The 12,492-nt window shown below is 39.4% G+C and overlaps 1 protein-coding gene across 1 annotated transcript; it reads left to right on the forward strand.

Moving 5' to 3' along the window:
- LOC109720925 (probable LRR receptor-like serine/threonine-protein kinase At1g74360) lies at positions 5,464-9,363 on the forward strand. The gene is made up of 2 exons (XM_020248291.1): positions 5,464-5,748; positions 5,843-9,363. The coding sequence occupies exons 1-2, from the start codon at positions 5,682-5,684 to the stop codon at positions 9,115-9,117; spliced, it is 3,342 nt and encodes a 1,113-aa protein (XP_020103880.1). The 5' UTR covers positions 5,464-5,681; the 3' UTR covers positions 9,118-9,363.

The raw sequence follows: 12,492 nt of genomic DNA on the forward strand, positions 1-12,492 counted from the left end.
TCAAAATTTGATTGCATAGATATAATATATAATGATAATACAGAAAAATAACGAATTTCAAATCTATTATTTAGAAGTATTTTAATCTTAATTTTTTAAATATCATAAAATACAAATTTATTATATTTAAACTAATATACGGTGCACTAGGTGCACGAAATAATTTTCATAAAATACAAATTTATTATATTTAAAGGTGCACGAAATAATTTTTGGGAGAGTAGTGGACCCCTACTTTTGGTGCCACACGGTTCCTATCCGAGAACAACCCCAAATTAAACTACTTTGGGTCACCTCCCATATATAGCTCCCAATTATCTATAAATTTACGAATATAAATATTAATTTTTTATCTTAAAAAATTATAAATAAATTAGTAAATATTTGTTAAATTATGAATATTTTTAGTGATGCACAAGTATCCACAAATACCCGCACATATATATATATATNATATATATATATATATATATATATATATATATATATATTTTAAATGGGTGAGTATCTGTAGGTATAATGATCCATCCGTGGATTGTCCAATTCACGCGTTTGGGGGTTCTACTCCAAACACAACAGTGTATATAAAAGACACTTCTAAGTTTTTCTTCTATTTAGAATAATAGCGAATGATAATTCTTAATTATTATTATTATAGTAATTTGAGCAGGTGCAACTCCCAAACCTATAAACATCTAGAGGACTTTGAAACTGATAGTAGTTATGATCAATTCAAAGCTGATGCTTCAGTTGAGCACCCAATTCAAATCCTACTCAACCAATCCATCCAAAAATTTCCAAGCATGTATATCATGTGTTCTTTCTTCTTAATTTACTTGTCTTTTTCCATTCATTTTGTTTCCTAGCTAGATAAGTGCCAAATTAAGCTGGGCCCTATGTGTGTAAATTCAATCGCGTGTTTCCTGAAAATTGTTGTTTAATTGACCTTAGTCTATCACATTAGCATGGATTCATGAATGACCTGTTGTTCATTCCATTCTTACTTATAATCTTAACAGGTCGGAGGTTAATATGAAGGATTGTTTGGTTCAAAGTTTGTGACATTCTCACAAATATTTTATGTTCTGAATAGTAAATTTGCTATTAACTTATTAAGTTACTTGAGTTGAGTGATTGTTAAAAAATGGTATATTTGGAATGACAATTTATGATTTTGAGTATGGAAAAAAGAATACCTCCAAATTTGTGGTAATCTAATATTTCTATCAGATGAAAATTTATAATTATTATCGACCGTCCCTAGAGTAAATGGTAAAGGGCTTGATGGTTGGTACCTGAGGACCCAAGTTCGAATCCTAGTTGATTCACATTTCTAGCTAAGCTTATTTCTAAATGAAATAAAACGAAGCGGGTAGCGTGCTATCTATATCTAAAAAGGAAAAAAAGAAAAAAAAAATTTACTATTATTGTCTATATATTAATCCACTTCTTCGAAAGAAATTCTCTAGAAATGTCCCTTTTTTTTAAAAATAAAAATAAAATTAGTGCATGATGCGTCGACTGAATTATTGTGCAATTAGAATAATAGTTGACTAGTTGATTGGTTGAATAGTATAATCTAATAGGTGAAAATGATTAAAAATGTTAGATCTAACGACGAAAAATTTATAAGTATTAAATGCTTGGTGTTTTTATAAGTACTATAACCGGACTATATACAGAGAGAGAGAGGGACACACACACATACGACTAGTTTCTTTTAAAATTTTTTTGAATGATGCATGCATGCTTGTTCAAAATAAATGAAAATAATAAAACTATGCTTAGAAACACCCATTTGGCAACTTGTTTTGGAACATAAGCAATTAATTGTGTGGTCAAAGAATCCGTCAGTACAACAAAAACGGTCTATAGCGACACTTTTAAATGTAGGTACATATCAAAAAAGTACTGCTAGCTAAAATTACCGACACTTTTAAAAAGTGTTGCTATATGTGGGGTCGCTAGGTATATAGTGACAGTTAAAGAGTGTCGCTATAACCTAAAAGAGTGCTGCTAATTTACCAACACTTATTTAAGTATTTAACAACCGCCGAAACTCTATCTCGTTGGCTGCGGTGGCGGAGGAGAACGACAGGAAAGGCTCTTCGTCTAGAATTTCAGTGGATTGAGTGAAGAGAGAAGAAAAGATGGTAATTGATTTTTTTTGTTTTTTTCTTTTCTGTTTGTAATCGGGCCAAATGGACTGGGTGTGGTGGGTTGAGTAGAGTAATCTTTTATTTTTTGTTGGATTGGGCTTTAAATTTAGGCATTAGTAGATATTTTTTTTAAGTTTTAACCTAGTAATTTTAGAATCCTACGGTTGGAATTTCGGCCTCTTAATTCAAAATGTGAGATCCCAAATAATTTTATATATAAAATATAATAGAGCAAACATTTTTAATCTGATTATAGCGGTTTAGGTGGTGGTTAGCTTCAAGAGATTAAGAGAGTTAAATATATTAGGGCTATAGTAATCCTATGATAGATAACTCTATGAAAAATGGAGCGTTACATAAAGAATATATGCATCAATATATATTTACATATATAGCTCCATTTTTATGTTTGTAAGACGAAAAAATTTTTTTTTTAAAAAAAATAAATATTTTATGTACCAATAAATTTGAGTTATTAGCCCCCGTTTGGTTCGGGGTTAAGAAAAAGTAGCTATTCCAGGGATAGGGTTAAGTTCAGGGTTAAAATGGTGTTAAAATTTTTTTGTGTTTGGTTGGAGGTTGGAGTTAGTCTAGGATAGTAAAAAAAAGTGTTTGGTTGGAGTAGGTGGGATAAGAAGATAATGATTGATAAAGAAGAAAAATGTGAGAGCTCGGGATGCGTGCGGGGTTAAAGTTGGGAGGGGGAGTAGGATTAGTAAACCCCACTAACCCGATTTGGGGTGGGGTTTACTAACCCCACCCTAAAAGAGTGGTGTTTGGGTATAAATTGGGGGTTAAGGGGTTATTCCACCCCTTAACCCTAATACTTATGTCATTTGTACTACTGTTGTCGTTCTCTCTCACAAATAGGTGAAATTTTTTACCAAAAGTACAGTTTGTGAAATTAAATATAGAAATTAAATAAGACTGGTAATCCATCAAAAATTTGAACTTCAAAAATCAAATTTTATGTTTTGATAAGATAATCGGAATTCAAACTTATGACCTTTAGCTTCATACCACGAAAATATAATTGATTTGTTTTTTTTTTTTTTTTTTTTGAGAAAAAGATAGTACGCTATCCAATATAATTGATTTGTTATTAATGATATGGTGCAAGTGTAACGCAACAGATTTTTTAAGTTGGGTCAGAAACAATGGATGAAACCGTGCAAGCTGTTACATCAAAAATTTACTCAAAAACACATGTGAAAAGTTATGGATGGGAAAAGAACAAATCAGAACCCCACATCTTCCAACCCCCAAAATTGGTCATAGAAGTTGCTTTCTTTGACCAAATGGCATCTCTCTTCCAAGTAATAAAGTGTTCATGGGACTGAGTACTAACCAACTTAATCTAATTGCAACTGTCCCTGGAGCAAGTGATAAAGGGTTTGATGGTTGGTACCCGAGATTCAAGTTCGAATCCTAATCGATTCATATTTTCAGTTAAGTTTATTTCTAAATGAAATAAACGAAGCGGGTAGCATGCTACCTATCTCTCAAAAAAAAAAAAAAAACTTAATCTAATTGCATGTTTGGAAACCAAATCCAAATCAAAAACAGGGTTTGTACTTTGTAGGGAGGATTGGAGAGTAAGCAAATTAAAAGAGTTTTTGGTAATTAATTAACCTCAGAGGGGCTGGAGATAACCATGCTTTGTGTCCTTTTCTTTGAACAACGAATTTCGCAACAAATGCTGCTCAGAGAAAATGACACTCCAAATATCATAAGACAAGTTAACAATATCGATATTCAGAGAATCATATTATTCAGCTTGAATATAATGTGTTTTGAATAGGTGTTTTGAATCATTCAGATCTAAATCTTACTTCATGTGGATCAGTTGTAGCTTAGTATGCGAAGGAAAACAACTTTTCTCTAACTTATATTTCAATTGTAGATTGTAAAAATTTTTGGCTCCCTTAAAGAAAAATCAAGACACTGTTCAATTATGTGATAATCTTTTTTTTTATTATTATTGTTAATTAGAACTGTCAACAAGTCGAACACGAGCAGTGAAGTTGGGACAACTCAAATTTTTTTTATTTTTCAAACTAATTTTATGAAACAACCGTTGTACTCGACATGGGCTTGAATTAAATGGGAGGAAATTAATATGCTAGGAGCCTGAGGTGACTCGAACTCAGGACCTCCTGCTCTGATACCATATGAAACAATCGTTGTACTCTAAAAGCTTAAGCTATTAGATAACGGTGTTTTAAATATTTTTATATTTAACAAATTTCGAGGCGAATGTCAGCTGGCTCGCGAACAGCGAGCTAGATTGATCGCCGTAATTACTAACAAACAGTTCAATCATGCGACTCAAAGATATTTTATTTCGATCAACAATTTCATTCTTTTGAATCCACCAATAAATTAACCAAAACTTCGCCCTCAATGTGAAAACAATCAACAATTCCGGCCTCGATTTATTTATCGAGAATTTAGAATTGATTCTCACTTTTTTAAATTCCAATTTCCACACAGCCCACGATTGGTTAAACATTAATTGATCTAGAAAGCTTTTAACCAGTTGTGGAGGCGAGCCTAACACCCACATGTACTATTCTCATTTCCCCTCTACCTCAACAAATATTTTAGCCTGCACCTGATGCATTTGTATAATCATATACTGATATATAACTTGTTAGATGTGATTCGAAATTGGTAATCGACTTCAGTTTAGAATTTCGACTCGTCGACAGTTTTGCGGTGCGACATTTGAAAATAAATTTATGAAAAAAAAGTGAATGTCTATAATAGATAATGAAGGACTCTGCCCGTGCGGTACGGATCGGATCCAAAATCTGTTAACCTTTTTCGTTTTTGGCATAGAGGCGACAGATCTTGGTTGCAGGTGATGGTCGGAGGAAAATTTTTCAACAATATTTGATGTAGGACATTTAGGTGAAATTTAATAAGATAATGAATTTGAATTCCAGATGAAAAACTTTGGTAGAATTATAGAGAGCGAAGCTTTCGATCTCTCAAAACTGGTGGAGGGGTTACGAAGAAGAACAATTTTTTTTTTTTTTTTTTTTTTAAGGTCCGATCGATGGCCATGTACGGATGTACTGATGCACCGAGTGCAGCTAAAGTTTTTCCTAAATTTTGCACGGAAAAATAGCCCAAAAGCAACCACAATTTGGTCAACAAGGGCGGCCCTCCTTCTCAAAGAACACCTAAAAATCATGGAGTCAAATTAGACCATAATTACTACTGGAACCCAAAATTCAACACAACTCAAAAATATCATATGCACATGCATTACTCGCGACAAAGAATAGCTTGATTATTAAATTATCGCTCATCCACAAAAGCTACGTAATTAATCTTAGTGCTTTTATATCCGTGCTAATTCTCATTTGTTCAGTGCGAAGTACCATAAAACTAACTCTGTTAAGAGCGAGAAAGAAAAAAAGAAAGAAAGAAAGAAAGAAAGAAGAAGCGAAAACATTTATTTATTCCTATTCTTCGTGATCCCCTCTCTCTCTCCTCCATGATACAAGCTGGGATATGTCGGAAGAAGCAGCCACTATTCCAACACTTATTCTCCTCATCTTATCCTCAATTCTCATCACCGGTATTGTTGTCGCTCCATCTCTCTTTTTTCTATCTACGAATTTCGCCTGAATGAATAATCTCTCACACTTAATAATTCCACCGATATGCAACAGGCCATGTTATAGAAGGGTTGAGCGACAAAGTAGTGATCGCCCAGCTCAAGCAATTCCTGCAAGAGCACAACCCGATAAACCGCGGCGGGTACGCCGAGTGGGACGTGTCGGAGCCGACGCCGTGCAACTGGTCCGGCATCAGCTGCGACGGGGCCACGAAACGCGTGGTCGGTGTCGACCTCTCGTCGTCCAACATCTCCGGCCCCGTCTTCGGCAACTTCTCCCTCCTCACTGCGCTCGCGCGCCTCGACCTCTCCGCCAACACCATCGACGGCACCCTCCCCGCCGACCTCAACAGCTGCCGCGGCCTCCGCTATCTCAATATCTCGCACAACCTTATTTCCGGCGTGTTGAACGTCTCCGGATTGGCGAATTTGGAGATTCTGGACGTTAGTCTCAACCGGTTTGAAGGCCCGATTGCCGTCAACTTTCCCGCGGGTTGCGCGAGTCTCTCTGTTCTGAATGTTTCGACGAATAAGTTCACCGGCGAGATCGCCGGCGTGTTCGACGAGTGCGAGCAGCTCCGGTATCTGGATTTGAGCTCGAATCATTTTAGCGGTGAGATATGGCAAGGGTTCGATTCGCTCCGCGAGTTCTCCGTCGCGGAGAACAACCTAACCGGAGAGATACTCCCCGGCGCCTTCACGGCCAACTGCGCCCTCGAAACGCTGGACTTGTCGGACAACAGCATCTCCGGCGCGTTCCCGAATTCGATCGCGAACTGCTCCAAACTGAATTTCCTGAGCCTGTCGGAGAACGGCTTCGGCGGCGCGATCCCCTCCGGCATCGGGAAGCTCTCTGAGCTCGAAAGCCTATTCCTGGGGAACAACCGGTTTGCCCGCGACGTCCCGGAGGAGCTCTTGAACTGCAGCAAGCTAGTCTTTCTCGATCTGAACGGTAACAATTTCGGCGGCGAGGTGCAGGTGATCTTCGGGCGGTTCGTGACGGTGAAATTCTTGGTCCTGCATGGAAACAACTACACCGGCGGCATCGAGAAATCGGGAATCTTAAAACTTCCGGAAGTCAGCAGACTGGACCTCAGCTTCAACAGCTTCTCCGGGCCATTGCCGGCATCGATTGCCGAGATGCGGAAGCTGAAATTCTTGATCCTAGCATACAACAATTTCACCGGCAGGATCCCGGCGGAGTACGGTAACATCGCGGGGCTGCAGGCGCTGGACCTGTCGTTCAACGAGCTGAGCGGGGAGATTCCGCCGTCGATCGGCAACCTGACGTCGCTCCTCTGGCTGATGCTCGCCAACAACCAGCTGACCGGCGGCATCCCGCCGGAATTGGGGAATTGCACCAGCCTGCTGTGGGTGAACCTCGCGGGGAACCGCCTGGCCGGCGTCATCCCTCCGGAGATCGCGAAGATGGGCCGGGACCCGGAGCCGACGTTCGCGACGAACCGCGAGGAGACGGGAGTCGCCGCGGGGTCCGGGGAGTGCCTGACGATGAAGCGGTGGCTGCCGGCGAATTACCCGCCGTTCAGCTTCATGTACGCGGTGATGACGCGCAAGAGCTGCCGGACGACGTGGGACCGGCTGCTGAAGGGCTTCGGAATCATCCCGGTGTGCCTCAACACGTCGTCGCCGGTCTGGACGCTCGCGATATCCGGCTACCTGCAGCTATCCGGCAACCTCCTCGCCGGCGGCGTGCCGCCGGAGATCGGCGGGATGCGGAATCTCAGCCTGCTCCACCTCGACGACAACCGGCTGTCCGGCGGACTCCCGCGGGAGGTCGGGGGGATCCCCCTCGTGTCGCTCAACGTGTCTAACAACCGCTTCTCCGGCGAGATTCCGTCGGAGCTCGGCGGAATCCGGTGCCTCGAGATCTTGGATTTGTCGCGGAACAACTTCTCCGGCGAATTCCCGGCGAGCCTGAACGCGCTCGCGGGGCTCAGCAAGTTCAACGTCTCGTTCAACCCCCGCCTCTCCGGCGTCGTCTCGTTGACCGGCCAGATGGCCACCTTCTACCTCAACTCCTTTCTCGGCGACCCCAACATTTCCTTCTCCTCCCCCGCCGGAGGATCGCCGGCGCAGCCGCCCCGAGGCGGCGGCGCCGCCGCCGCCAGCAGGAGGGCGGCGAGGAAGGTGGCGTTCTGCGTCTTCGTCGCCCTCACCTCCGCGATTCTCACGTGCGGAATCATTTCGTTCGTCCTCTGCCTCGGAGTTCGGACCCCGGTGGGCCCCGGGCCGTATCCCGAGGAGCACCTCGTCAAGCAGAGGAGCCATAAGGCGTGGTCTCCGGCGTCCGTGTCGGCGGCGGGGTCATCGTCGCGGCCGTCGGACGGGATCCGGGTGTTCCGGCTGGACCGGACGGCGTTCACATACAGCGACATCGTGACGGCGACCGGGAACTTCTCCGCGGACCTCGTGATCGGGAGGGGCGGATACGGCGTGGTGTACCGCGGGGTGCTCCCCGACGGGAGGCACGTGGCGGTAAAGAAGCTGGAAAGGTGGGGCGACGACGGCGGCGGAGAAGGGGAAGGAGAGAGAGAGTTCCGGGCAGAGATGGAGGTTTTAGCTGGCCGGACCGGGGCCGGTTGGCCCCACCCGAACCTGGTGCCGCTCTACGGGTGGTGCCTCTACGGCTCGGCGAAGCTGTTGGTCTACGAGTACATGGAAGGCGGGTGTTTAGAATCGGTGATCGCCGACTGGGCCCTGTTCGGGTGGGAGCATCGGCTAGAGACCGCCGTCGGTGTGGCGCGTGCTTTGGTGTTTCTGCACCACGAGTGCCGTCCGGCGGTGGTGCACCGGGACTTAAAGGCGAGTAATGTGCTGTTGGATAGCAGGGGCACGGCGAGGGTGACGGATTTCGGGCTGGCACGGGTGGTGGGGCCCGGGGAGACGCACGTGAGCACGGTGGTGGCGGGGACGGTGGGGTATGTGGCGCCTGAATACGGGCACACGTGGCAGGCAACAACGAGGGGGGACGTGTACAGCTACGGGGTGCTGGCGATGGAGCTGGCGACCGGGCGGAGGGCGGTGGACGGCGGGGAGGAGTGCTTGGTGGAGTGGGGCAGGCGGGTGGGGCGGGACGAGGCGGTGGCTGAGATCGCGGAGGGAAGAGAGCAGATGTGGGGTTTGCTAAGAGTCGGGTTGAAGTGCACGGCAGAAGCGCCGCACGCGCGACCGGATATGAGGGAGGTGCTCGCCATGCTGCTCAGCATCACTGGTGGCGGCAGCGGCAGCGGCAGCGGCAGCGACTGCAGCAGCAGCAGCAGCAGTAGCAGAAGCAGCAGTGAATGCAGCAGTGTATGTGAGCATGTTTGATTTTTATTTTTATTTTTACTACATTGAGTTTTCTTCACATCCAATTCTCATACCCAATCAGTATATTCTTGAGTGTACAGATTGCAGGCTGATAATTTGTGCTGTTCATAGATAGATTAAGTTTGACCTCTTTTTTTTTAATTTTATTTTTGGAGTTATACAATACATTAAAGCATTGATCATTACATGTAGTAAAATGCTCTTTGAAATTCATAGCATTGTTAATGACAATTTTGAATTCTTTGAGATCAGTGTGTAATTTGGATTGGGTTGCTTCCTCTTAAAATGTATCATCCAACTACTTTGTCTCCATGTAATTCTTTTTTTTTTTTTCTTTTTCTTTTTTTTTTTTTTGGTCTTGCCATTAGCTGGATTTGATATAGTTATGATTTGGTTTAAAAATAAGTTTGTTGAGAATAGAAATATTAGTTTTGTCATCTATTATCGGTAAATAGATATAGTCTGAAATCTTTGAGAGCAAACTTCTTTTGAAATAGTCTATGAATATTTCAAAATCTAGTTTATGACTAGATGCTGATTGTTTCCGACATTTTGCTAATTGATAATAAAATTAATAGCTCTCACTAAATTTAATTTTTAACCAAATTAAAATTACGCCAAGCCAAATTACAAGGAAAATAAAAATTTGTGTAATTTGTATTTGCCTACATTCCATTACGTACAAGAAAGTACTTGAAGCCTGTCAAAATATTACTTATTGTGGAGATGTTGGTAATTTTATATGGCGCTCTAAAATATGTGTATAAACTAATTAAATTTTTATATATTAAAAAGATGTCCGAAATATCCGATATTCCATATCCAATCCGGACCCTATCCGGACCCGAACCGGATCCGAACCGGACCCGATAAAAAATGAATAGTATACGGATAAAAAAAATTACCCATTAAAGTTTCGGGTATGGGTCCGAATATTTTATACCCATACCCGATTTAGACCCGACCCGAACCTAACTTTTAAATGGATAGGGTCTGGAATAGTTTTCAAATCCGGATCCGGACCCGGACCCGATGAAATATCCGATAGTAAATAAAAAAAAATAAACTTTTGAAGTTGAAGGATCAATTTTAATATGACTTATAGATGATGAGTCACTACGTATTTTCATCCTAATGAAACCCTAGCCGTCTCTTTTACTCATTACTTTTTTCTAATTTTTTTACTCTTTGTTTTCTACTTCTTTTTTTTCATTTCATTTCCGCCAATAATATTTGATTGTCATCATCACTATCAGTATCATCATCATCATCAGCGATAATATTTCTTTTGAATAAATTTTATTGGACGGTACAACTTATTAGAATGCGAGTTTTTTTTATGGTAGGCTTTATAGTTTGTCTATTGACTATTTAATAAAGTTTATAAAAAAATATATGTTTATACGAATATCCGTACCCGATTTAAACCCGATTCATATCCGGTCTTGAACGGGTAATATACGGGTAGTCACTACCCAGACCCGCTCAAATAGACCCGATGGGTATATTAGTAACTTTAGTACCCAGATCCGGACCCGACCCGAAGTTAAATGGGTAGGGTATATATATTTTTTTATAACCATTTCTTTTTAGGGTATGGGTACAGTATATTAATTATCCAGATCCGACCCGGTCCACGGACATCTTTAATATTATAATATCAACGCATTAATAATATAAAAAAATAATATTATGAAAGACATGTAGTGGTGCCCATTTTGAGTACTACTAATACATTTTGCCTCTTTAGCTGAACTAATCATTGTCATCAATTAAGCTTTTGATTTTGTAAATTTCCATCTTTTTTTAAGAATATAATTATAGATATTCTTGGTTTTTGGTTCCCTGCAAATTCTTCTGCCACTCTCTTTTGTGGACTATTTGTTGTTGGATGTTAATTTACAGAGCTTAAAGTGCAGCTTAATCTATTTATAATCCTCCACTCCTTGTATATACTCAAACGCAAATTTTTCCCTCTATGAACACAATCCTTTTAGTGTGTAAGTTTTGGAACTTCCATTATTCTAACTATTTTTTTTAAGAGGAATGGTTTAATATACCGGCTAAATTAAATCTAGCTGTTCATATTTTAAGGATAAGATATTGACTTTTAGACAGTAATAACTTACTCAATAGGTCACCATTCAAGTTCAATAGTAAGGATAATATTAGAAAATAAATAATAGCGAATTACCAAATTTGATAAACCCTAATAAATAAATATTCATTTCCTTATTTAATTTTGTTACTTACCAAATTAGATAGTGGCTAATTCGATAAGTAATAAACCTTTATAAAATTGAATTTAAAATTTAATTTGAGCTTAAACTTTATAATTGTATACATTAAATTCAAATTTAATTTCAATTATAATTTTCATAAAGAAAAAAATTATGTTTAAATGAGTAGTACATTTCAATTCAAATTGTTAATGTAATATTAAAATAACATGAAAGTTCAAATATATTAACTTATTTTAAATTGTAAATTATGTTGTACTTATAAACCCAACTTTTATTATTTATTTAAATAAAAGGCTTCTATTTTTAAAATTAAATTCAAATTGTTTATCCAATAGTGAAAACAACATTACAGTTCAAAAATATTGATTAAAATTAAAATTAAAATTTAGATTTAATTTATCTTATTGTTAAAAAAATAAATTTTGTTAACTATTTAAACTAAATGTTTCAATATTTGAAAATTAACTTTATATTATAAATCTGAATTTAATTTTAGCTATTATAATTTCAAATTATCTTTAAAATGGTTTTTAACTTGTTTAAATAATACATTAAATTGATTTGATTTGGATCATTTGACTTGGATCATAAGTTCAATTAAATGGTTTTTCCAGAGTCTAAAAAATCACTTTGTGCTCATGCAAAGTTTAGCGCATTTTTGACTTTGCAACCACATTATTCTTTAAAACATTTATTTTACCACCTATTTTGACATAAGATTTTTTGATAAAATAACAATTAAATTAATCAGGTTAATATTACACTGGTTGAGCTATCCAATCAAATAATCATAACTCGAACAGTCAACTTCGGATCGACTATCCATGTTCAAAAGTTAAAATATCAATATATTACATTCTTTCTAATTGAATTTTAGTTTTGACCATCCAATTTCAATTTATTAAGAGTTTTGTCTCGAATTTTGACCACATCAACTTCAACTCATCTTTCAGCCATCTAAATTGAAGCTAGCGTGAAGCTCGATGCAATAATCTAAAAAATTTGAATAAAGTTGGACAACCAAAGAATTACGTTTCTTATAATTTGAGAATAAAGTGTGTAATTTATGCTGGAACTTGCGAATATTATAAAAATTTAATTTATTTTAATTAAGATATTGAACTGAATTTAT

The sequence above is a fragment of the Ananas comosus genome, linkage group 15 (genome assembly GCF_001540865.1).
Source record: "Ananas comosus cultivar F153 linkage group 15, ASM154086v1, whole genome shotgun sequence".
In the NCBI taxonomy this organism is placed as follows: Eukaryota; Viridiplantae; Streptophyta; class Magnoliopsida; order Poales; family Bromeliaceae; genus Ananas; species Ananas comosus.